This window comes from Neocloeon triangulifer, unplaced genomic scaffold (assembly GCF_031216515.1).
Source record: "Neocloeon triangulifer isolate White Clay Creek 2 clone unplaced genomic scaffold, ASM3121651v1 ptg000020l, whole genome shotgun sequence".
NCBI classification, from domain to species: domain Eukaryota; kingdom Metazoa; phylum Arthropoda; class Insecta; order Ephemeroptera; family Baetidae; genus Neocloeon; species Neocloeon triangulifer.
In genome coordinates, this window is record NW_026775561.1 from 1,914,301 (window position 1) to 1,936,747 (window position 22,447).

At 38.3% G+C, this 22,447-nt stretch overlaps 2 protein-coding genes across 3 annotated transcripts in view; both read left to right on the forward strand.

The window, feature by feature from the left end:
• On the forward strand, positions 1-6,209 carry LOC132203848 (troponin T). Of its 2 annotated transcripts, none has more exons than XM_059631994.1 (13): positions 1-148; positions 1,127-1,177; positions 1,488-1,496; positions 3,203-3,236; positions 3,295-3,420; positions 3,505-3,720; positions 3,784-4,002; positions 4,061-4,131; positions 4,190-4,211; positions 4,271-4,351; positions 5,023-5,101; positions 5,756-5,983; positions 6,042-6,209. In XM_059631994.1, the coding sequence occupies exons 2-12, from the start codon at positions 1,152-1,154 to the stop codon at positions 5,980-5,982; spliced, it is 1,110 nt and encodes a 369-aa protein (XP_059487977.1). In that variant the 5' UTR covers positions 1-148; positions 1,127-1,151; the 3' UTR covers position 5,983; positions 6,042-6,209. The 2 variants fall into 2 exon arrangements, with proteins under 2 accessions (XP_059487977.1, XP_059487976.1); XM_059631993.1 differs by lacking the exon at positions 5,023-5,101 and adding an exon at positions 4,672-4,750 and having other exon boundaries at positions 2-148.
• A 709-nt stretch (positions 6,210-6,918) lies between these two features.
• The window catches only part of LOC132203960 (ryanodine receptor), a 32,911-nt gene continuing 17,382 nt past the window's right edge, over positions 6,919-22,447 (forward strand). Inside the window, 25 exon segments of the mRNA XM_059632138.1 lie at positions 6,919-7,205; positions 11,485-11,589; positions 14,200-14,298; positions 15,424-15,501; positions 15,593-15,668; positions 15,723-15,835; positions 16,103-16,302; positions 16,355-16,537; positions 16,610-16,781; positions 16,835-17,004; positions 17,061-17,185; positions 17,242-17,442; positions 17,498-17,667; positions 17,722-17,912; positions 18,262-18,696; positions 18,760-18,970; positions 19,192-19,400; positions 19,460-19,550; positions 19,622-19,845; positions 19,906-19,985; positions 20,040-20,127; positions 20,179-20,299; positions 21,021-21,120; positions 21,917-22,115; positions 22,178-22,402. Coding sequence (XP_059488121.1) covers positions 7,152-7,205; positions 11,485-11,589; positions 14,200-14,298; positions 15,424-15,501; positions 15,593-15,668; positions 15,723-15,835; positions 16,103-16,302; positions 16,355-16,537; positions 16,610-16,781; positions 16,835-17,004; positions 17,061-17,185; positions 17,242-17,442; positions 17,498-17,667; positions 17,722-17,912; positions 18,262-18,696; positions 18,760-18,970; positions 19,192-19,400; positions 19,460-19,550; positions 19,622-19,845; positions 19,906-19,985; positions 20,040-20,127; positions 20,179-20,299; positions 21,021-21,120; positions 21,917-22,115; positions 22,178-22,402 — 3,920 coding nt within the window. The 5' untranslated portion in view covers positions 6,919-7,151.

The following is a 22,447-nucleotide window of genomic DNA, read 5'->3' on the forward strand; positions in this document are numbered from 1 at the left end:
AGAGCGCTGCGTGCCCTGCGCATAGGCGTTCTCTGCAGAGATGGCTCTGAAGGAAGCGCCAAAAAGAGCCACTCACATTCCAGGCTGCTTTTCTGTTTGGTTCTCGGGTCTTGCACGTCCACTGCGAGACCTATTAATTCCTAGCCAAGTGAGTTGCCTCTTTCTCTTTGGGGTTTCTTTCCAGTTGTGAGTGATTTTGGTGAATTTTTGTGAATCAACGGGACTGTGGAATATCAGTGCTTCGATTTTTGTGAATTTTCGATTTTTTTACCACAATTCGGTCTACACTAAGTGCCACAATCTGAAACTTGCATCAAATTTCAATTGTTTTAGCTTCAAGTAAAAATTTTAAACACAAGATTTTTGAAATGCGGACTCATCTTAAAAACTGCCCTTGCTTTTTTAATATTTAGATTTAGACACTGTCAAAATTACTATATTTTTGTTTTACCTTTTTATATAACCGTGCTATAATTATTTTAAATAGATGTAAATTAAAAAATCTCAGCCACTCCAATTAATTAAAAAAAATAGATTTTCTAAAAAACGGTTTAATTTGCCAGTGAATGGATCTGACTCAAAATTAACTTATTATTTTAATAAACTTTCTCTCTTAAAAGCAATCAAATAATAGAGTTTCTAGCTCAAAGACAATAATATAAAACAGGACGGCTGCACCAACAGCGCTCCTATATTTGACCGTCGGCTGAAAATAGAACACATCACCGTGTTTTCTTTCTTTAGTCTTTGCGCTCCTCATTTTACATTAACCTCAAACTGTATTTGCTATCCTCACTTCAACTCTCAAATAAATTTAAAATACAAAGTAAACATCACAAATTGCTTAAAATGAAAAATAAAAAAATTAAATAATGATACCATTCTTTTAAGAAAAGAAGAGAAAATGGTGAAAAGCCCAATAGTTAAAAATACATTTAAACAAACGAAACTAAATGATGAATTAGTTCAATCTAAAAATCGACTGATATTTGTTAAAATTAACCAAATCACTCAGGGGGGGGGGGGGCAGGGGGGTAATATTCTGATCCACAATTTTAATATGATATTCTGTATCATAAAAAATGGAATGATTAAATGTTTATTTAAAAGTTTTTAATAATTCCAGCCTTTGAACCTCACAAGCCAACACCATGTCGGATGAAGAGAGTGTTTACTCGTAAGTAATCTTTTTTATAATTATCTAAAAATAATAAAATCATAAAAATAATATCTGGCTAATATTTGCAAATTTTTAATTTAAAAGTGCAGTGAGACAAATTATAATTCAGTGGTGCCATAAAGCACCAATGGCTGTCCCAAATTTGTTGAACTCAAAGTTGGCTGCCAACCAACTTTTGGTCTGGGTTAAAAATAAAGCTCACGTCACTTTCAACATAATCGCCCGTGCCGCTACGTCCGGCCAAGATTTCCATGCAACAAACACCAAAAAATATAAACTGATCAAATTCCTTTTTTTTCTGTTTCAGCGATGAGGAGTGAGTATTGCAAGATTAGTCAGCGACTCTGAAAAATTTTAGTCTCGTAAATGCTGAGAATTTTTGAAAGTAGATATTTTCAAACGAGCAATCTAAAATACCAAATTTTTCCTAGACAACCGCCTTAGTCATAATTTTTATCTTTTTCAGAAAGTAAGTAAAAAAACGATTCATCGCAACCCACTTTTCTTTACAAGTTTGACCTCTGGGACACAAGTAATGGGTGTGGGTTTTTGTAAAAATGTAGAGTAGTCGTAGTAGACCTCTGTCGTGGGTAAGTCAGAAGCATTTCCATAAAAAGCTAGCTAATATTAAAAAATATGCTTCTTTACGTGTGCCCAAAAAATGGTAACAAATGTAAATTGAAACTTGTAAAATGTGTTCAAATGCACTTGGGTTGCACGTAGCAATAAAAACTGAAAATTTTGAGACATATATTTCAAACATCAGTCTCAAAATGCTCTAAACTTTTAATGCTACCAGACCTGCTAAAACACAAAACGTAAATCAATTAAACACAAATAATTACAATCATAAATAAAATACAGACGAGCAAATTTCAGCCCCCAGTCATTGAAAAAAATGTACCTATGTGTAAACCCTACGTCAGTCGACTAGTATTCCAAATTCAGTCCCATCGTGTGCTCCTAAATGTAAATAGGAAATATAAAGCCACTTCTCAGCTTGCGTAACCTTTCAAGTCCTAAGTAGAAACCTGTTAGGTCATTTTTTTATTCAATCATTAATCTCCAATGCTTGTTCCCTTTTCCTGCCCTGCCTCTGACCTGATTTGGAACCATAAAGGGAGGAAGTTGAAGTTGAACACCACACCACGAAAAGCGTAGCCGATGAGTAAGTTTGTTCAACACAAAAAACAAGAAAGCATAAATGAAAAATTCTTCGTTTCGCTTTCAAGTAACTCAAATTTATTTTTCACTGATATAATATATTTATTGTTGTTTTTATAATAATTTATTTTTCGACCAGCAGACTAAATTTTTGTTGTCCGCAGCAGCTTTTTGTGAATAATGTTTTTCACTATTTTGTCTGTCCACAATATTTTATCGTGCTTTTGCTTTTTGCTTTTAAACACTACTTTATGATATATTTGACATTTTGGTAGGCAACAAGTTAAGCACTTTTGAATTGGGGTTGCATAACTGCATAATTTTGCAGGCGCACTCCTCCCCTAAATGACTATAATTATTAAGAGGCACCTGATGATCAAATTAACGATCTTTTCTACAGTAAGGAGCAGTCCTGCTGTTTCCCTTTTTTATGTATTAATTGCGCTACAAAAGTTTTCTCCCTTTTGAAATTTCACCAAAACCCAGCATACGCAGTAATCCCCCTTCAGTGCAAGATTTCTTGATTTAAAGCCCTATCTTCCAAGTCAATATGTACCACGTCTCCATTCATCTACATGTCTTCTGCATGCCTTTTTAGCAGTCCTACATTCCTTTGTGGTGTGTTTCTAACCCGAATAGCTCACTGCAATTTACACAGAGCGTATAACCATGTGAAACAATTCATTAACAGTTAAGCAGTCACACAGAACACAAAGCTGCGAAACTGATATCTTTTTGTTTAGTTGGTTTCATAATAGTTTTCGTATGTTACATAAATAATACAATAAAAAATGTTACATCTTTTCTCTATGTGCGTGATAAATGTTAGAAAAAATCTAATGTAAAGAATAATTACAGGGATGAGAAGGAAGGAGGACCCGAATTCATCAAGGTATATAGAATAGCGTTTTAAGAATTTACCTATTTTATAAATTTCAAATGTCCAACAGACCCAGCAGCAGAAGAGCTCCAACCTCGATGAACAGCTGAAGGAGTACATCGCTGAGTGGCGAAAACAGCGCTCAAAGGAGGAGGATGACCTCAAGAAGCTGAAGGAGAAACAGGCCAAGCGCAAGGTGAATCGCATTAAATTTATTTTAATAGAAAAAAACCTAAAATTCATTGACATTTCGGAATAAAAATATATAAATTGTCTACAGGTCGCCCGCGCTGATGAGGAGAAAAGGTTGACTCTGAAGAAGAAGGAAGAGGAAGAACGTCGCCAGCGTGAGGCTGAGGAGAAGAAGCAGCGTGAGATCGACGAGAAGAGGAAGCGTCTCGAGGAGGCTGAGCGCAAGCGTCAGGCCATGATGCAGTCCATGAAGAACCAGGCCCAGAAGGGACCCAACTTCACCATCACCAAGAAGGACAACACCGTAAATACGACTAATAATTATGCCCTATTTGAAAAATTGAAAACGATTTTAACATGATTGCAGTTCAACCTCTCCAACGCTCAGATCGAGCGTAGCAAGACGAAAGAGCAGCTCGAGGAGGAAAAGAAGATTTCTCTGAGTTTCCGTATCAAGCCCCTGGCCATCGAAGGACTCGGCGTGACTAAGCTCCGCGCCAAGGCCAACGAGCTCTGGGAGGCCATTGTCAAGCTGGAGACAGAGAAATACGACTTGGAGGAGAGGATGAAGAGACAGGACTACGACGTGAGTTTTTGATTGTTTGTTCTAATTTCAAAAATTTTGACTCGTTTCGAATCTCCAGTTGAAAGAGTTGAAGGAACGTCAAAAGCAGCAGCTGAGACACAAAGCCCAGAAGAAGGGTCTTGACCCTGAGTAAGTTAAAATTTAAGGTTTGAAGAGAGCATTTTTTTAACTGCCTTTTAATTTGCAGAGCCCTCACCGGAAAGTATCCTGTAAGTAGTCAAGGAAGCCTTTAAAAGCGTCAGCAATCTTTGGAAAAATTATTTTTCAGCCCATGATCCAAGTAGCCTCCAAATACGAGCGACGTGTGGACACGAGGTCGTACGGCGACAAAAAGAAGCTCTTCGAGGGTGTAAGTTGGAATTTTCAATACTTTTGGTGTTATTTTATTGGACAAAATATCTTTACTTCCATCCAGGGAAAAACAAATATACTTAACACAGACTACCAGCACTTCACTGTTGAAGTAATTAACACTTTCTCACACCATTTTTCTTCGTTTAAGGAAATGAGCTTGAGAGGAGTTTCTCCGACACCCTTGTAAAGCTTCATTTAATCGCAAAACGGTCTGCAGATTAAAAATCCAGAAGGCTTTTCAAAATTCGATAATTTGAAGCTTTGCGGGCAGTTTTAGGAAATTAATAACCTTTGAACCCGTCATTAACATTGTAGGGCTGGACCACTATTAGTGATGAATCGATCGAGAAACTTTGGAAACAAAAGTACGAAACGTTCACTAAGAGGAGCAAGAGTAAGTAAAAGGGCCCTAAATATACCGCCTGCTGCCGGAGATGTTTATATTATACCATACCGAATTTTCTGCGATGAACCAGCAACTCCCGAAATTTTGAAACAAAAACCACTGCTAATAATTTTTCTACTAACCCTGCAAAGATGATGGGACGAACGCCTGCTAGCTGCCCCCTCTAAAGCTGACTAAAATTCAAATGCAAAAACATACAAACTTTGAGTGTGGCTTGCTTTCCGAGTTTGTGGTTACAAATTTTTGATTCACCTGCGCAGGGTTTAGAACTTCTAACCAAAGAAACTATGGAGCGTCAATGGGCAGATAGGTTGGAACAGTTTGGCCAACGTCAGAAATGTAAGTTTTCTTATCAAATGACAGAGAATTGAAAACGAAAAATTCAATAAGACAATTAAAATTTATGATTTTATGATCCAATTGGCTTTAATTAAAACTAAAAATAATTATCTTTTTTATTTTTGTGTATTTTCCAAATTCACGTTGTTCTCATTTTACTTTTGTGATTTATGTTTTGCTAAAAAAAAATCATTTTAGCGCATTTCATCTGACTTAACAACTCAACCTTTTCTTTATAACTTAGCACAGCAAGGTTTTTCAGTCTTTTTCCAGTTTCAGTGTCGATATGCAAACAATTATCTTAGAGCAATCTACTGACATGTAATAGAGATATAGAACCTTTCTGTTAGCTCTCAGGGAATTATAAGTAACTGCGTGTGCACGATTTCTTGGGTTTTGGATTTGGATTGAAACTTCCTATTCAAAATGCATGATCCCCCCTCAATAATACTAACATATTTTTTTATTTTTTATTTAGATATTTTTAAATTTTAAACTATATTACTTGTGTGTTATTATTATAATTAATTGTGTGTGGATGTAAACTATCAAAACAATCAAATGGTTAAAAGGGCACAGCAAATATTCTGTGTTCGTCTGTCAAGAATTTTAGCAAATCCAAAAACATTTTGACGATAATTTGCACAATTTCAGCCAAGTTGCCCAAGTGGTTCGGCGAGCGACCTGGCAAGAAGAAGGGCGAGTCCGACACCCCCGACGATGAGGAGGGTGGCAAGGGAGCCGCCGACGACGACATCCTGGAAGAGCCCACCTTCGAGCCTGAACCAGAGGAGGAGGCCGCCGAGGAGGAAGAAGAAGAGGAAGAAGAAGAAGAGGAGGAGGAGGAGGAAGAAGAGGAAGAGGAGGAAGAAGAGGAATAAGGTTTGCCACTTGATAATTTTCTTGATACAAATGAACTAAAATCATTTAAAATTTTCAGCGCCTGGAATCAAAACTCATCTGCGCCAAACACGAAAATGCAACACCAATCAAGTTTCTAAGTCCACAACTCAAATCTCTTTCTGTATCTTTTTCTCAAGTGTCAGTTTGGATTTGTAACATGAATCAGTGTATTTATCATCTGCAAATAAATTTAACATACAGATAATTTTAATGCGAATGATTGATTGTACAAGATAAATTTTCGGAATTGAGGCAAATTATTGCAAAAGCGTCTCTATAAAAAAGAAATTCTGCGACTTTTAGTAAAGAAAAGCCGCTTATGTGAACTCCCTAAGCTTACAGGATCCAGTCGCTACCATTTAATTGGTTTTCAGCCAGACGCGAACTTGCAAATTCAGCTCAGTTAATATGCTAATAAAATTGAGCTTTCTTGAAGTAGATTTGCATGCCAAAGTTTGCGCATTTCAGGCACAAAAAACTTGTTCCCAGGTAATGAAATGGTTTGATTGGTTCAAAGTTTTATCAAAGAGTTAGAATTGAACAAGCAGATCGCAATATGCAAGTAGAAATTATCATGGAAAATTATTTAAGTTTAAGCAAACAAAGAAGAGAATTGGAAGAAAAGTATTTGAGAAAATGAAGACTTTATCAAGCGCAGATGTAGTTTTGTCTGCATCATCTGGGATCGGCGTCGGAGAACAAAGCAAGCGAGCAGCAATTTGGCCGACGACAGGCGGAGCATGCAAATTTCGCGAGGCACGCGTCGCAATTGGCGGCGGGGCGAAAGTGTTATCATTATCAGAGGGGGTGTTTGGGTGGTGTGCGGCGCGTCCAGCCCTGTGCTGCTGGCTGGCGTGGGTCGTGCGGAAAACGTGCGATTGTGGCGCTCACTCGCACTCACTCAGTCAACACAGGCCGGGCGGAAGGCACTATTTTTGACCAGTGTGCTCCTGGTGCCGAGCTCGAAGAAGAGGTGCTTGAGCGCACTGAAGCCAGCGACCGCACCGACCGACTCGGCTCGCTTGGTCTCCAAGCAGGGCACTTTTTCCGATATGTCAATTCTGCTGCCGCACTAGGCAACTGGTTTCGCGCAAAAATCACCACCGATCTTTCCGCACAGGATTAAGCAAGACTCTCCGACTGCACCATGGCGGACAGCGAAGGAGGGTCCGAACAGGATGATGTTTCATTCCTTAGGACGGTAAATAATTTTTTTCTTCAATTTTGTTCTTCAATTTAAATTTAGCTCTGAATTCACGAATTTTAAAGAAGCGACGGGAAAGGCTAGAAAAAAATCATAATTGCTTTTAAATAATTAGTAAAAACATTTTTATACGTTGCACAACAATTGAAAAGTGCCCAATATAAATCTGAAATAGTTTCAGATATTTTTCTGTGCAGCAGTATTGCAGAGAAATCTCGTAAGCTCCTTATAGTGATCAAGTGTAAACTTTACCTCCAGCTGGGCATATAAGCGTGTTAGCTCAAACATAAATAATACGAGCAGCAGGAAGTGAAAGGATGTGATTTCAATTTTCCAGCTGACTAAAAACCTTCCAAATTAGAATCGAAACTTTTCCTCAGTTAAAAAATAATTAAAAAATATAATTTATTTTTAATTATATAAGTTGCAAGTCTAAAAATAATTGTAAGGGGTCTACCACGAGGCGTTTTTAGCATGTAAAAACAAAGGACTGTGTTTAATTAGCTACGCTTCCCCTCTCAAGCATTCCGATTGAATTCAAGTTTGCAGATCCCCCTATTAGAAATCAAATTTACTGAGCCAAATGCACGGTTGCAATATTATTTGATAGAAATGCGAGTAAATTTTTTAGTCATTACGTAATTTAATGGTATTTTTTTTTAAGTGCCTTTTTAATCCATTTAATAATATAATTAAAAACTTCTATCTAGAAGCTCTAATAATACTGGCAGAGAAAAGTGTGGGGTTGGGTTAATTCCATTAGTGGGTGATTGTGACAGTCAGGGAAATAGACCCGCCGCTGACCTTATGCATGATGCGCGTTTTCTATTTCGGCTCTGCCATTTTGGCCGATAAAGAGCTGCGGCCGTTGTTGATCTGTTGCGCTGCTGCTTCTTGAGAGGTTTTGTTTTTATTGCTCTCGATCCGAGCGGCTGGCCGGCCGGCCGGCCTCTCGCTCACTTTCTTTTCCACCCTGCCCAGCTCTGCTGTATCTCCCTTTTCCGCGGTGCGCGGTGCAGCATGCGGCAATTCCAGGCTCGGCAACGCTCTGGTTGCGCTTCTTTTGCACCCAGACGGATTATTCTCTTTTTACATCATACACGCTTTGCTCGCAACGCTTCCCTCTTTAACCGAGGGGCAATAACACATTTGCGCAAAAATCGATTTCACTCGGCCGGAATTGTTTTCGTTATTTCATTTTTCCCCCCGCACAACACACTAGTTGCTGAGAGGGCACTTCCCATTTAATTATGTATTTTTTTTTTTACTGCAACTTTGGGCAAAATGGGTAGTGAAAATAATGGGCGGTTTGAATTTGTGGAGGTGTGCGTTTCGGTGGTGACAGGTGACAGCTCAGCCAGCTTTGGTGGGAAAAATAATGATCACACGCCATCGCTGGCGAAAGTCCCTGGAAAAAGCACGTACGCTATGTACAGAATAAATGAATGGTGCGGTTGTGCAGAGCAAAAGAATCGGAACCTGAGCACTTGTTACGTGTCATGCTTCTTTTGTTCGACGCACCCCGCTAAAGAAACACACTCTAAAGCATTTTATTTTGGCGAGCACTGCGGCAAATTAAAAAATTTATTGTAAAGTCTGCGCGAATGTCATAAATAAAATGAAGCAGAAATACAATAAAAGAGAAAAACTATGGCTGCAAAATTTTAGCATTAAATATAAATGTACCAAAAAATTTTAATAATCACATATTAATGCGTGAAAAAAATGACAATGGTCAGCAAATTTAAAAAGAGAATATTTTGCTTCTTAAAATTTAGTCTGACAATTTTTTTTTGTTAAAACTGATTGTAACAATATGCTGTTCCAAGATTAGGATTATTATTTTTTTTAATTATTGTTGTTTATTTGTCCATTTAAAAAAATGTAGTTTAATAGATTTTTATTTTTATAAATTCAATAACTCAGCATTTTATAAATTACATCCACAACAATGTAGTGTTCCCTGTCAACAATATGGCAAATAAAGAACAATGGTAAAATAATGAATTTCAAATTTATAAACAGTGCGTTTTAACAATCAAAATTTAAAATACAAATTTATAAAATTGAAAATATCGGGGAGAATTCGCACCTTACATTTTTTATTGGTCTCTTTTTTCATCCAGAAATTTTGCTCAAATGTAGAACAAATGAGGTAAAATATTGCGTTGATTATTATGGAAATGAGAAAAGCAAGGGTTTAATGCATTAGACCGATAACAAAGCAGCTGTTTTGACGTCAGATATCAAACAAACCCAGAATTTTAGTATGATAGGAATGTTCCTCTGAGATAACATAAATTTCAGCCTATTTAGCATTTTAAATTTGAACAAATGGCTGCGGCGTTTCATGGAGCCGCTTTTTTGCAGTGGTCCCAAATTGAATACAAAAATATAAATGGCATTTAGAATTACAAAATCAATTATTATATAACAAATCAAAATGGATCAAAATGGAAAAGTTTCAAAAATAGCCTTTGGTTGCAAAGAAAAGTTCTCGTCGTTTTTAGCTCGAGTTTACCTTTATTAGAGTGCGATTGCAGCAGCCTCTTGCGTCCTCAAGTAATCCCATCAATTTTGCCCGCTTGCTAAAAATACCCGAGATCAAAGTATAAACATAACAGGCTGCAAGAGCCACGATCGTCATCGGGTGGCATTTTGCGCGGTTCGTGGGGTAGGTCAGGAAACATACATCAAATAAATTTTTGCCACTCGGAAACACGTCCGTTCGCCCACCTCGAGGGTCAACCGGCGAGAGAGTGCTCGGGCCTTAATTAAGGTGCTGTGCTTCACTCGAATTCATTTTGCCGCATTCATGAGAGTGCGGCGGAGGGAAAAATGTCGAGGCGTGAGAGCGTGGTTCCGTGCACATTTCCGTATCGATCGGCCCAACGTGTATGATAATCATGCAGTATTCATACTTTCGTGCCTCCTGCCGGCGGATCTGCATTGCAAAATGCCTCTCGCTGCGCCGCTGTTTTGGCAACACAACCATGAAATCTAATGCAAGCTAAATGTCTTTTGTGGCAAATTATAATGAGAGGTCTAGAGACACTTTTCATTTCCATTTTAAGAGACAAAAGAGGTTAATTCCGATTTTTCCCATTCAATCTTTATAATCGTTGTTTGCTTTAAAGCTATACACAATTTTTAAGGATGAAAATTGTTCCAATTCAGACGCATGAATTAAAAATAAAAATAAAGATTATTTTAATAAAATATGAGCTTGAGATAAAAGTTAATTTTTATATAATAAAAAGTGTCTATAGTCTATATGGATTTTTTTTGGTTATTAAAAAAATGCTATATTTGTAGCTAGTAAGTAAATACAATCTTGTTAGAAGACCAAAATTCTGAAAAATATTGCAATTGCGACAAAATTTAATAAGTTTCTTGAAAGCAGATTTAAAGATTTTCACATTGTACAGTATTTTTTTAAATTAGTTTCTCATTTCATTAAATTTCATATTTTAGCATTAATTCAATTGTAAAAATTGGTGAAATAAATTTTTGAACAATTTAAATATCTTAAAATGAGAAATAGAAAATCACATTGATGTGATTGCTCATTTCTAAGCGGAAATTTTAATTCTCTGCGTTTCAAAGAGTAAATATTGGTAATTTTCACTGAACGAGGTGAACGGCTGCTGGTGCTTCAAAGCTTGGACCCGAGTGCACAAAGCAGCCTCCGCTCTCACACACGCACAGCAGTGAGTCTGGTTTAAAATAGATCATGAAAGCTGTACATAGGCAGCCGGGATTCTTTGGTCCTCTTCAAGGTGGTGTCACGCTGGTGATCACCCCGAGACAATAAACGGCGGAGGCGAATTTCCCAAATCAAAACTCTGAATCAATTTAGAAACATTAAACGATGTTGGAAAATTAAATTAAAAGCAACATGTTGTGTGCAGTGAGAAAAAATTCTAGGATTTAATTAAACATGGGTCCGAACCAACAAACAAACAAAGTTACTTTCCCGGTAGTAAAAAAGCAGCAGCTGGAAAGGACTAGTTTTGCGCTTTAGAAAGTCGCAATCCCGACCCGCAGTCCGCAGAGGCAGACAAAGGCCCCCAAATTAGAGCAGGCACGAATGCCCTTTTGCCTCTTTAATCCTGCGAAATGCACGCGAAATAAAGAGAATTTTACGAGCTCACTTTATTGCGAATTTTTACGACACGCGCGGTCTTTGAACAAAAGCAGCACTTTTCCTTGCAAAAGTGACGTTACAACATGTTATATGCGCGGTCACTAATTGTGTTCATGATTAATATTTCAGGAAGACATGGTTTGTCTTTCGTGCACTGCCACCGGCGAGAGGGTTTGTCTGGCGGCAGAGGGCTTTGGTAACAGGCACTGCTTCTTGGAGAACATCGCAGACAAGGTAAGTGTCAATTTATCATTGCTTTCAACCCGACCGAGCCCCTGGCGCAGGGGGAGTGCAACTTTAAACTCGAAAGAAAAAATTCCATTTTTTTTTTTTTTTTTGTGTGAGCCTAATCTCCTCCGAAGTTCCGTAATCTACTTTAATTTATTTTAAATAAATATTTAAACATGCTCAGTTAAAATGATTTAAAAAAGGAAATTACTGAATAACTGCAGATTTACAAAGTGTGATAAAGCAGAGTTTCCATTCTGTATTCGCACCTTGAACTGAAGGAATATTTGAAATGACGAAAATTATTGGAGCTTCAACAAGTTTGAAAATAATAATTAATGGACATTTTGGCAACAGAAGATCTCTTAATGTGGGGAATAATAAAATTTAACAATTTTGTATTCTTTATATAATAATTAGTTTTTTATTGTTTATAAAATGACCACTTAAATTACTTTCAATTTAATCTACTTTAAATTCAAACAAAGCAATAAAGATTGTCTTTTGAAATGATGCGCTGGCTCCATTCAACAGTCGGGAAGCTTCACTTGATTTATTAAAATGTGAAGCAGAAATCGTTCAGGTCGAATCACGCAGCCAGCCTTGCACATTAATTAAACTCTGCCTTTTATTCGCCATGTGCAAAATATTTGCAGCCGTGTCGACAGCTGAATTTATTACGAAATACCGCCTTTGCCTTTTGTCTGTGACCCGCAGACCCAGCAGCTCGGTGCTTATTGTTAGCCATCCTACCACATCGCACTCCACCATTCATTCCACTTTTGTTTCACCGCCGTGCTTCAAAACTTTGCTGCAGACATGATTATCGCTCCGCTAATTGCGAAATGCTGTCGCCTAATTTAACACCGTTCATTTTTCAGCCGCAATTTGGAATTCAACGGCGTCAAATTGATCTCATATTTTTAGTAGGTATGCGTGTGGGAAAGGCATTTTTTATTTTTGCTGTCATAACTGTCTGTAATCCGGAGTCATGAAAAACTAAGTGCGTAATCAACAAAAGCGACAGACCTGAAAATTAACAGCACTTTCACTAGCGCCGTGTCGCTTTTAACACACGATCGATACAATATCCTGCAAGTTAATTTTGTGAATCAAATTTAAGTAGCATTTCAAGGCGGTACATCTTTTCCAGCCAATCTGCCTGTTCCCAAATTGATCTGCATAAAAGATCAATTTGAGTCTCTCGAGAGATTGGAGTGGGGGAGAGGAAATTGCGATTTCAACCTCGCGCTTTAAAAAGAGTTCTCCGCGTTTGCGAAGACGACGTTTTATTATACAGTGCGTCACCAACGTGACTCGCTTAGTGTCTCTGTAAAAGGTTGGTTCATTCACGGGAATATCAAGAGCTGGATGAAAAATGGATGTCGCCGTGCAAATTCCACCCAGAGGCAAAAAATCCTTGTTTACTGCGCGCCTCGAGAGCATCTCGAAAGTGGTTTGCTCAGCGATGGTGTATGAATCATTGATGCTCTTGGAAAAAGATTGCCGCAACTGTGCAGACTCCCACGTCGCCTCATTTGCTGGCAAAAAAAACGTGATTTTTTTCCAAAAAAATCCAGAGTCATTGGAAATATTGATTTATAAAAAGTTGCGTGTTTCTCTCATTGATTTAGAATTCACATCGTAAAAAATTAATAACGCGTTTCCTTAAAAATTAAAGGAAAAACGGAATCAGTTCAAATTGAAATTCAGTAAGCATTTTTTTTTATAAATACGGTACAAATATTTGTGTGGATACTATTTTTTTTTTATCAAACAGAATTTTCTTGTCTTTGCCTCGGTCTTCTGGTTCAATTTTTATTTCTTTTTTGTAGCTCTTCTTTGCTTCTTTATGCGGAAAAACAAAGTTTCTATGCGCAAATATATAAACTTAAAATTATTTTTACTCGAAAAAGTTTTACTACAATATGACATAAAATTTAAGTTTGATAAATTTTTACCCCAAAACTAATATGTTATAAAGATTTCCTTTAAGCATCTTCTTTTCTCAGCTCAAAAGGTCAAAACAATTGCTGCTGGGATTTGCAATTTATGTCTACACGAGTTGAATTCAAAACGAAACGATTACGATTTCACAGCAGCTCGGGCTTAAATTCAATTTCAGCTGATATGTTTGCCATAGGCCAGGTCGACGGGCGGATTCAGAACTTGGCAACGTTCCACAATATTTCACATGTGAGCGTCCCCATTCTCTCTCCTAATAACCAAATCTACTTGTGCATTTTGTTGTTTGAAGGCGAGTAAATCCCAGAACTGCGCAAGTCTCCGGCAAAATTCATTCTAGTTGTCGATGCCAAATGTACATACACTTGATGGCTCACAAATTTGTGTACCGGGCCGTCTGGAATAGGAATCGATACCCCAGAACTTTCTCAATGACGTCTTGTCTGCTCTCGTCAAATTTTGAATGATAATCGATAAGAGCGTTCCAATTATTTTCTGAACCAACAATAAATATTTAATTTCTTTTTAATTTGCTATTTTTATAAATAGCAGGAAAATATTCCTGAACAAAGGTTAAAAATTCCACTGCCAAAGTAATAATTAAAAATTCAGATTTGGGACAAACCTGATGCTATTTTATTTTGATTGCAGAACATCCCTCCAGATTTGTCACAATGCGTGTTTGTCATCGAGCAGGCTCTGTCAGTGAGAGCCCTCCAAGAATTGGTCACTGCAGCAGGATCTGAAACAGTGAGTTGTGAAATCATTCGGCGTCAGTTTGCAATTCCGCGACACTCCCACCAATTTAAAACTTTTGAAATATTAATCTCTGATTCTCATTAATTATCATGACGTGCGTGTTGTAAATAATACTTCACCCATAAAACGAATTATAAAAAGCTAAGAGAATACTTTTTGATTAACCACGCAAGAGCACTTTTCATTGGCGGGAATTGTTATTTTTCCACATATGTCGTGTCAAATACCGCTTTTTACCATTTGAATTTTGTTCTCTTTCAGCAGAGTAGTAATAATGCCCTTGTAAGTACCGACGGTGAATGCTTTCTTTCAAAATCGTTTCTTTTCTTCTCGAAATTTGAAACCAACTAATTATTGCTGCAGTTTTTGTGCTTTATTTCACTTTGGCTCCGCTAATAAAGAAATAGCATTTTACTGTTTGGGAGGAAAGGTTCATTGGACAAAACGAACCGCAACTGCCAAGTGGCCTCGCCTCCAACTCTAGGCTTTTCATTGTACTCATACATAATTTTCACTATTTAGTATATTTATGCACATCAATCAATTACAGCACTCATTAACTCTCCTGCATCATGAATCGGAGGATGCTCGTGTTTCAAAAGTTGTTATCAATTGGCAATTTATTGGAACGAAAATAATGAAATTTAACTTGACTGGAAAACCAGTGAAATGCATGATTTGTTGCAAAACAAATTTGGTCAAACTCACAATTAAAGTTGTTTGAACAAAAACCGGACGAAATTAATCGATTCATGAATTTTCGAGAGTGATTCTCCAATATATTTACATTCCATCAAACTTAAAAACATTATAATTTTACAAAAACACGTAGCTACGTAAGTGAACTGATTGAAAAATCACTAGATCGTTTTTATTGTTTAATATCTTGTAATTGGAATCATTTTCAAAATTGAACTCGAAACAGAAAATTAACCATTTTTGTGTTTCTTTGAATTCGATTCGGATTAAAAGAGTTTATAGTAACTTACCCTTAGAGTTTGCATTTGCAATGCACTTAATTGGTCTTAATTATGACAAGGACTTAGATTTAGAAGCTAAAACGATTCTATGGATGTAAAATTCACTTAACTTAAACAAATTACTAATCAATTTTAGGGCAAAGGAACTGGATCTGGACACAGAACTTTACTTTACGGCAACGCTATCCTCCTCAGGCACCAGAACAGCAACATGGTAAGCGCCTGCAACTTCCTAATTATGCAACCGGCCGAACACCTCTCTTGCAACTGAATCAAGACGAGTACTAAAAATTTATTGATTTCAGTACTTGGCCTGCTTATCGACAAGTTCCTCAAACGATAAGCTTTCTTTTGATGTTGGTCTGCAGGAGCATTCACAGGGTCAGTGCCAAAAAATGTTGAATTTATTTCGTTAAAATTTTTTCTCAACATCAGGTGAGGCATGTTGGTGGACGGTCCATCCTGCCTCAAAACAGAGATCTGAGGGTGAGAAAGTGCGAGTCGGAGATGACCTCATTTTGGTCTCGGTTGCCACCGAGCGCTACTTGGTAATGAAATCAGAGTCGCCACATTATGCCCTAAAAATTGCATGTCAGAAAATTGAAAAACCCCAGATATCAGAATATTTTTAGAAAGAAAATAGAATTTCAGAAATATTTTCTAAAATGTCAGAAAAAATAAGATTGGAATATTAAAAATTTTACTGGCATTTTTTACAAAATTAATTTCAAGAGGTTATAATTATATATAAAAATTAATTTTTTAATTGGCCTATAAAAATAAATAAATAAATTTGATGTAATAAATATTTGCAGCACACTGCCAAGGAAAACGACATCTCCGTGGTGAACGCTTCGTTCCACGTGACCCATTGGTCAGTGCAGCCCTACGGCACCGGCATCAGCCGCATGAAGTACGTCGGCTACGTCTTCGGGGGCGACGTGCTCCGATTTTTCCACGGCGGCGACGAGTGTCTCACGATACCATCCACGTGGAGCGAACAAACAGGGCAAAAGTATAACACAAACCTCATCCTCTTTCCAATCTAATTGAGCAAAAAAATACAGCATTGTAGTTTACGAAGGCGGCAGTGTTATGAGTCAAGCCCGCTCTCTTTGGCGCCTCGAACTGGCCAGGACAAAGTGGTCTGGGGGTTTCATCAACTGGTACCACCCGATGCGAATCAGACACATCACCACTGGTCGCTACTTGTGCGTCAATGAGAACAACGAACTTTACTTGGTGCAACGGTGAGATTTTATTTTATGTTTTTAAAAATTACCAGGTGATTCATTATTTTTAAAACATATAATTAATTATAGAGACAACGCGACGATTTCCTCATCAACATTCTGTCTGCGTCAAGAAAAAGACGATCAGAAAGTTGTGCTTGAGGACAAAGATCTTGAGATCATTGGTGCGCCAATCATCAAGTATGGTGACAGTACAGTCATCATGCAACACGCCGAATCAGGGCTTTGGCTGTCTTACAAAGTAAAAAATAAAAAATAGTTGGTTAAGTTTAAATTATAATGAATTATTCGCAGTCGTATGAGACAAAGAAAAAGGGCGTTGGCAAAGTGGAAGAAAAACAGGCCATCCTTCACGAGGAAGGAAAAATGGACGACGGTCTGGACTTCAGCAGGAGTCAAGAAGAAGAATCGAGGACGGCTCGTGTCATCAGAAAGTGCAGCTCGCTTTTTACCAAATTCATCACGTGAGAAAATTTTGCTCTACACGGAAACAATGTGCTAATTTTTTGTGAATAATTAGTGGTTTGGAAACGCTCCAAATCGACAGGAGGCCATCGTTGTTCTTCCAGTCTGTTAATCTTGGCGAGATGGTCATGTGCTTGGAGGACTTGATTAATTACTTTGCTCAACCAGAAGAGGATATGGGTAGGAAGAATGCCAAAATAATAGAAGCCAAATCGACAAATTCATTGCTTTCACAGAGCACGAAGAAAAGCAGAACAAGTTGAGGGCTTTGAGGAACAGGCAGGATCTGTTCCAGGAGGAGGGAATTCTGAATTTGATTCTGGAAGCCATTGATAAAATCAATGTTATCACCTCGCAAGGATTTCTCGTGTCCTTGGCGGGCGACGAGTCTGGCCAGAACTGGGAAAAAATTTCTGGCTACCTTTATCAATTGCTCGGTTTGCCGGCCGAATTTTTTACAAATAAAAAATTTAAAAATAATGAAATTTACAGCTGCCATCATCATGGGAAATCACACCAACTGCGCTCAGTTTGCCAATTCGAACAGACTGAACTGGTTGTTCAGCAGATTGGGTTCTCAGGCGTCCGGAGAGGGCACCGGAATGTTGGACGTGCTCCACTGTGTGCTCCACGACTCGCCCGAGGCTTTGAACATGATGAGGGTGCGAGATTTTCAATCAAAATTTTATAACTTTCTCTAATTAATTCTCATTTAGGATGAGCACATCAAAGTGATCATTTCGCTTCTTGAAAAGCACGGCCGCGACCCAAAAGTTTTGGACGTGTTGTGTTCACTTTGCGTCGGTAACGGTGTCGCCGTCCGCTCTTCGCAAAACAACATCTGCGATTTCTTGCTGCCTGGCAAGAATCTGCTTCTGCAAACTATGCTGGTTGACCATGTGGCCAGGTAAAGTCAATTGAAATAAATTAGCTAAAGAGCTGAAACATATTTTATGTTACTTAAAAGTAAATTAAATTAGATTTAGTTATTTAATTTAAAGTGAAAATTTTCAATTTTTATTAATACATAAATTATTTTTAAATAAATAAAAGTTCAATAAATTTAAAAATTATTTTTTCATTGCGTCTTTGGTAAATAAATCATGAATTTCTATTTGTTAGAAGTTTTAAATAAAATTAGCTTTCACTTTTTGATGTGAAATAGAAGCCGTCATTTTTATATTCGATAAAACCTTAAAAACACTTCAATTTAAGTAAAAAAAATAATTATATAATGGGAAAATTGTAATTTTTAGTGTGCGACCAAACATCTTCCTTGGCCGAGTGCAAGGCTCAGCCCAGTACCAAAAGTGGTACTTTGAGGTGACGCTCGACCACATGGAGCAAACCACCCACATGATGCCTCATCTGCGCATCGGCTGGGCCAACACGGCCGGATACATCCCTTACCCCGGCGGCGGTGAAAAGTGGGGCGGAAACGGAGTGGGCGACGATCTTTACTCCTTCAGTTTCGACGGCGCCAATTTGTGGACCGGCGGCCGCTGCACCACGGCCATCCCCGAAATGACTGAACCGTACATCAGAAAGGGAGACGTGATTGGCGTCGCCCTTGACCTCACCATTCCCTGCATTTCTTTCACTTTCAACGGTGCCCGAGTCAAGGGCACCTTCAGAAACTTCAACCTTGACGGCATGTTTTTCCCTGCCATCAGTTGCTCCTCAAAGCTGAGGTTAATGAAAATAATAGAATTTTATTTCAAAAACTAATTTAAAAAAAAAATATATTTTAATAGCTGCCGCTTCTTGTTTGGCGGAGACCACGGCAGGCTGAAATATCCTCCACCCGAGGAGTTCTCGCCTTTGGTCGAGAGTTTGCTCCCCAACCAAATTCTTTCAATCGACCCGTGTTTCTACTTTGGAAATTTGAACAAGGGCGTGATGTCAGGTCCTTGGCCAGTTGAGGACGACACTGCCTTTGTTCCTGTGCCTGTAGACACGACCACGGTAAAGAAAATTCAAAGTATCAATGTCGTCGTTATTTAGGTCTAATTTTTAATAACACTGAAAATATTTCAAATTAATAATTGCTTTTCTTACGATTTCTCTCTAAATTTTAGCAACTTTAGTTTGTATCAATTGATTTGAGTTGATTAATAGAAAAATATAAATGGAAATTAAAAATTCTGAAATTGCAATTAAATTAATTGCCATCGTTTTCCTTTCAGATTTCTCTGCCTAGTTACATAGAGAGTATTCGTGACAAACTGGCCGAGAACATTCACGAAATGTGGGCGATGAACAAGATCGAGGCTGGCTGGTCTTACGGCGAACGCAGAGACGACATGCGACACATCCACCCCTGCTTAACGCAGTTCGCAAATTTGCCACCCGCCGAGAAACGATACGACTCGCAGCTTGCTGTGCAAACACTAAAGTGAGATTGCGCCACAAAAATAAATAAATTTGGCCTGATGAAAAAAATCTCGTTCGCAGGACCATCCTGGCGCTGGGATATTACATCACCATGGATAAACCGCCCTCGCGCATCAAGAACGTGCGCCTGCCTAACGACCCTTTTATGCAGGCAAGTTATTCTTCTTCCGGCGGAAATGAAAATGCATCAAATTTTAATGCGCAAAAAAAATATGTTTCTAGGGCAATGGGTACAAACCGGCGCCACTCGACTTGAGCGCAGTGACTTTGACGACAAAAATGGAAGAGCTGGTCGATTCTCTTGCCGAAAACACTCACAATTTGTGGGCCAAGGAAAGAATCAATCAGGGCTGGACCTACGGCCTAAACGAGGACCCCGACATGCGTCGCAGTCCTCACCTTGTGCCCTACAACAAGGTCGACGACCTGATCAAAAAAGCAAACAGGTCTGCAATAATGAAAAAATTATTGTCCGCGGCGTTTTGAAACTCAAATTCTATAAATAGGGACACTGCAAGTGAAACTGTGCGAACCCTGCTTGTTTACGGGTATAATTTGGAGCCACCAACCGGAGAGGCGCACGAAGGTTTATAATTTGGAAATTAATACGTGGAAAAATAAATTAAAATAATTATTTCAGCAATGCTTGCTGAAGCGGCCAGAGCAAGGAGAATTGAGTTCAGAACCTACAGAGTTGAAAAGAACTACGCCTGCACCAGTGGAAAATGGTATTAAAATTTGCCTCTGTTAATTCAATTATGTATTATTTTTTTATCTAGGTACTTTGAGTTTGAAGTTTTGACCACTGGTCCGATGCGCGTTGGATGGGCGAGAGCCGATTGTCCCCCGGGCTGCCAGTTGGGCAGTGACGAGTTCTCTTGGGCTTTCGACGGCTACAACGTAAGATGAAAATTTCATACATTTTTTTTTGCTTTGGGTAAAACATCGGAAAAATTTTGGGGAATGCGCCCACTTTTTGCAAATACTATTAAATCTGATTCTCATTTCGCCTTTCTCTCTACATCTTGATTTGAAAAACACGCAGGTTACTAAGGCTCATCTTGGCACGCATGAATCTTTTGGCAAAAAGTATCAAGTGGGAGATGTAGTTGGCGTTATGTTAGATTTGCACGATAGAACGATCAGTAAGTAAAAAAGGAGACGCGTCGAGATCTAATTAAAAAAATGTGAACCCCCCAGCAGCACAATCAATTAATACGAGTGCCTATATCTGTCATTAAATAATTTTTTGTGCAACCTCAAACTATCCCTCTCTAGATTTCATTATTTTTTTTTATACGTACACATAACTAGATGCCTGATGTGGGATATTGATAGTCACACACGTGCCACTGTTTTGTAAATAAAAATAAAATAATACCTTTCACTGATATTCTTAGCAAAAAAAAACAGACCAAGCAGACACTCTGTTTCTCTCTCTCTCCACCTTATTTGTTTCGCACTTTCAATCCCCCTCTCAAAACCTGAACCCATGCAAAAGAGCGTCTTTCTTTGATATAGGTGGGCTGACAGTTTTAAAAAAGTTGCAAGTCGAAAGGCTTTCAGAAATTGGTTCAAAGGACGACTGGCTTGAATGTTTTTGTGCAATTTTGTTTTAAAGGAAGAAAAAGTTCACGGCGGCTCCGGAGAGACATTTGGCAAACAATGGGTAGTGGGCGATGTTGTTGGCGTCTGCCTCGATCTAATTGATCGCACGATCAGTAAGTCAAAAAGGATTAAAGAGAGCCCACGCATGGCTGGCTCTGCATATTTATTTATTATTACTCTTCTGGGAAAAAAGTTATTGCCACTGTATTGCCGCTGCAGAATGCATGACCATGCTTTTTAGTGGAAAATCGATAATATTCAGTCGGCTTTTGCCTATCACGTAGACGTAGTTTCGCTCGCTTAACACTGGTTCTAGCCACAAAACCAGCAGGCCTGGATGATCGTTGAAATATTCATTAATGCATCAATATTCTCTAATTAATTAGTGCTGCTCGCAGAGGATCATTTGCCACTTCCCCAGCACTTCCGAACCGCGTTCAATCTCATTTTGCTGATAATATTATATTAATTCGAACGAAAAAAAAAACTTATTAAATGTCATTCCAATATTAAGCAACTTATTTTGATTCGGCATTACATGATTGAGTTATTCAAGCTGTGCGTCCAATTGGAGATGTTCCCTGGAATCTATCAATATCAGCTCATGTTATTCAAACCCCACACCCAACCCTAGCCCTGTTTGCTCAAAAGCACGAAATTGTCCTTTTGAAAATGAATTTGCCTCTGCACCTCTCTTCACTGTTGCATTTTTTTGTCAAGAGAAACCCCGTCTTATAAATTCATCCCAATTATTATTTTAACAATCACCTTAAAATAATGTAACTCACAAACTGTATATCAAAATTTACTAACAAAATTAAAAAAAAAATGCATTTTTGCTTCCCGTCTGGTCACACGCATCCACTTTTTAAAAGAAAGGACGCGAATTGACAATTAATTTATATGAAGGTTTCTCACTCAATGGTGAGCTTCTGATGGACGCACTCGGAGGTGAGACTTCGTTTGCCGACGTCCAAGGCGACGCGTTTGTCCCTGCCTTCACCCTTGGCGTAGGCCAGAGGGCCAAACTCACCTACGGCCAAGACGTCAACTCGCTCAAGTTCTTCACGATGTGCGGCTTGCAAGAAGGTTACGAGCCATTCTGCGTGTGAGTTTTAAATGATTGAACAAATTTAATGAAGGAAATAATTTAAAATATTTTTAAAACAGTAACATGAAGAGGCCAGTTACGTACTGGTACACAAAAGATCAGCCAATATTCGAGAACACAGACGATATGGCCGACACCAGAATTGACGTGACAAGAATTCCTGCCGGCTCAGACACTCCACCTTGTCTGAAAATCAGCCACAACACATTTGAGACCATGGAAAAGGCCAACTGGGAGTTCTTGAGACTTTCACTTCCAGTCATTTGTCAATCATCTTTCATTGAGTAAATTTAGTCAAAATTTTTTTAAACTTAATAAAAATATTTTCC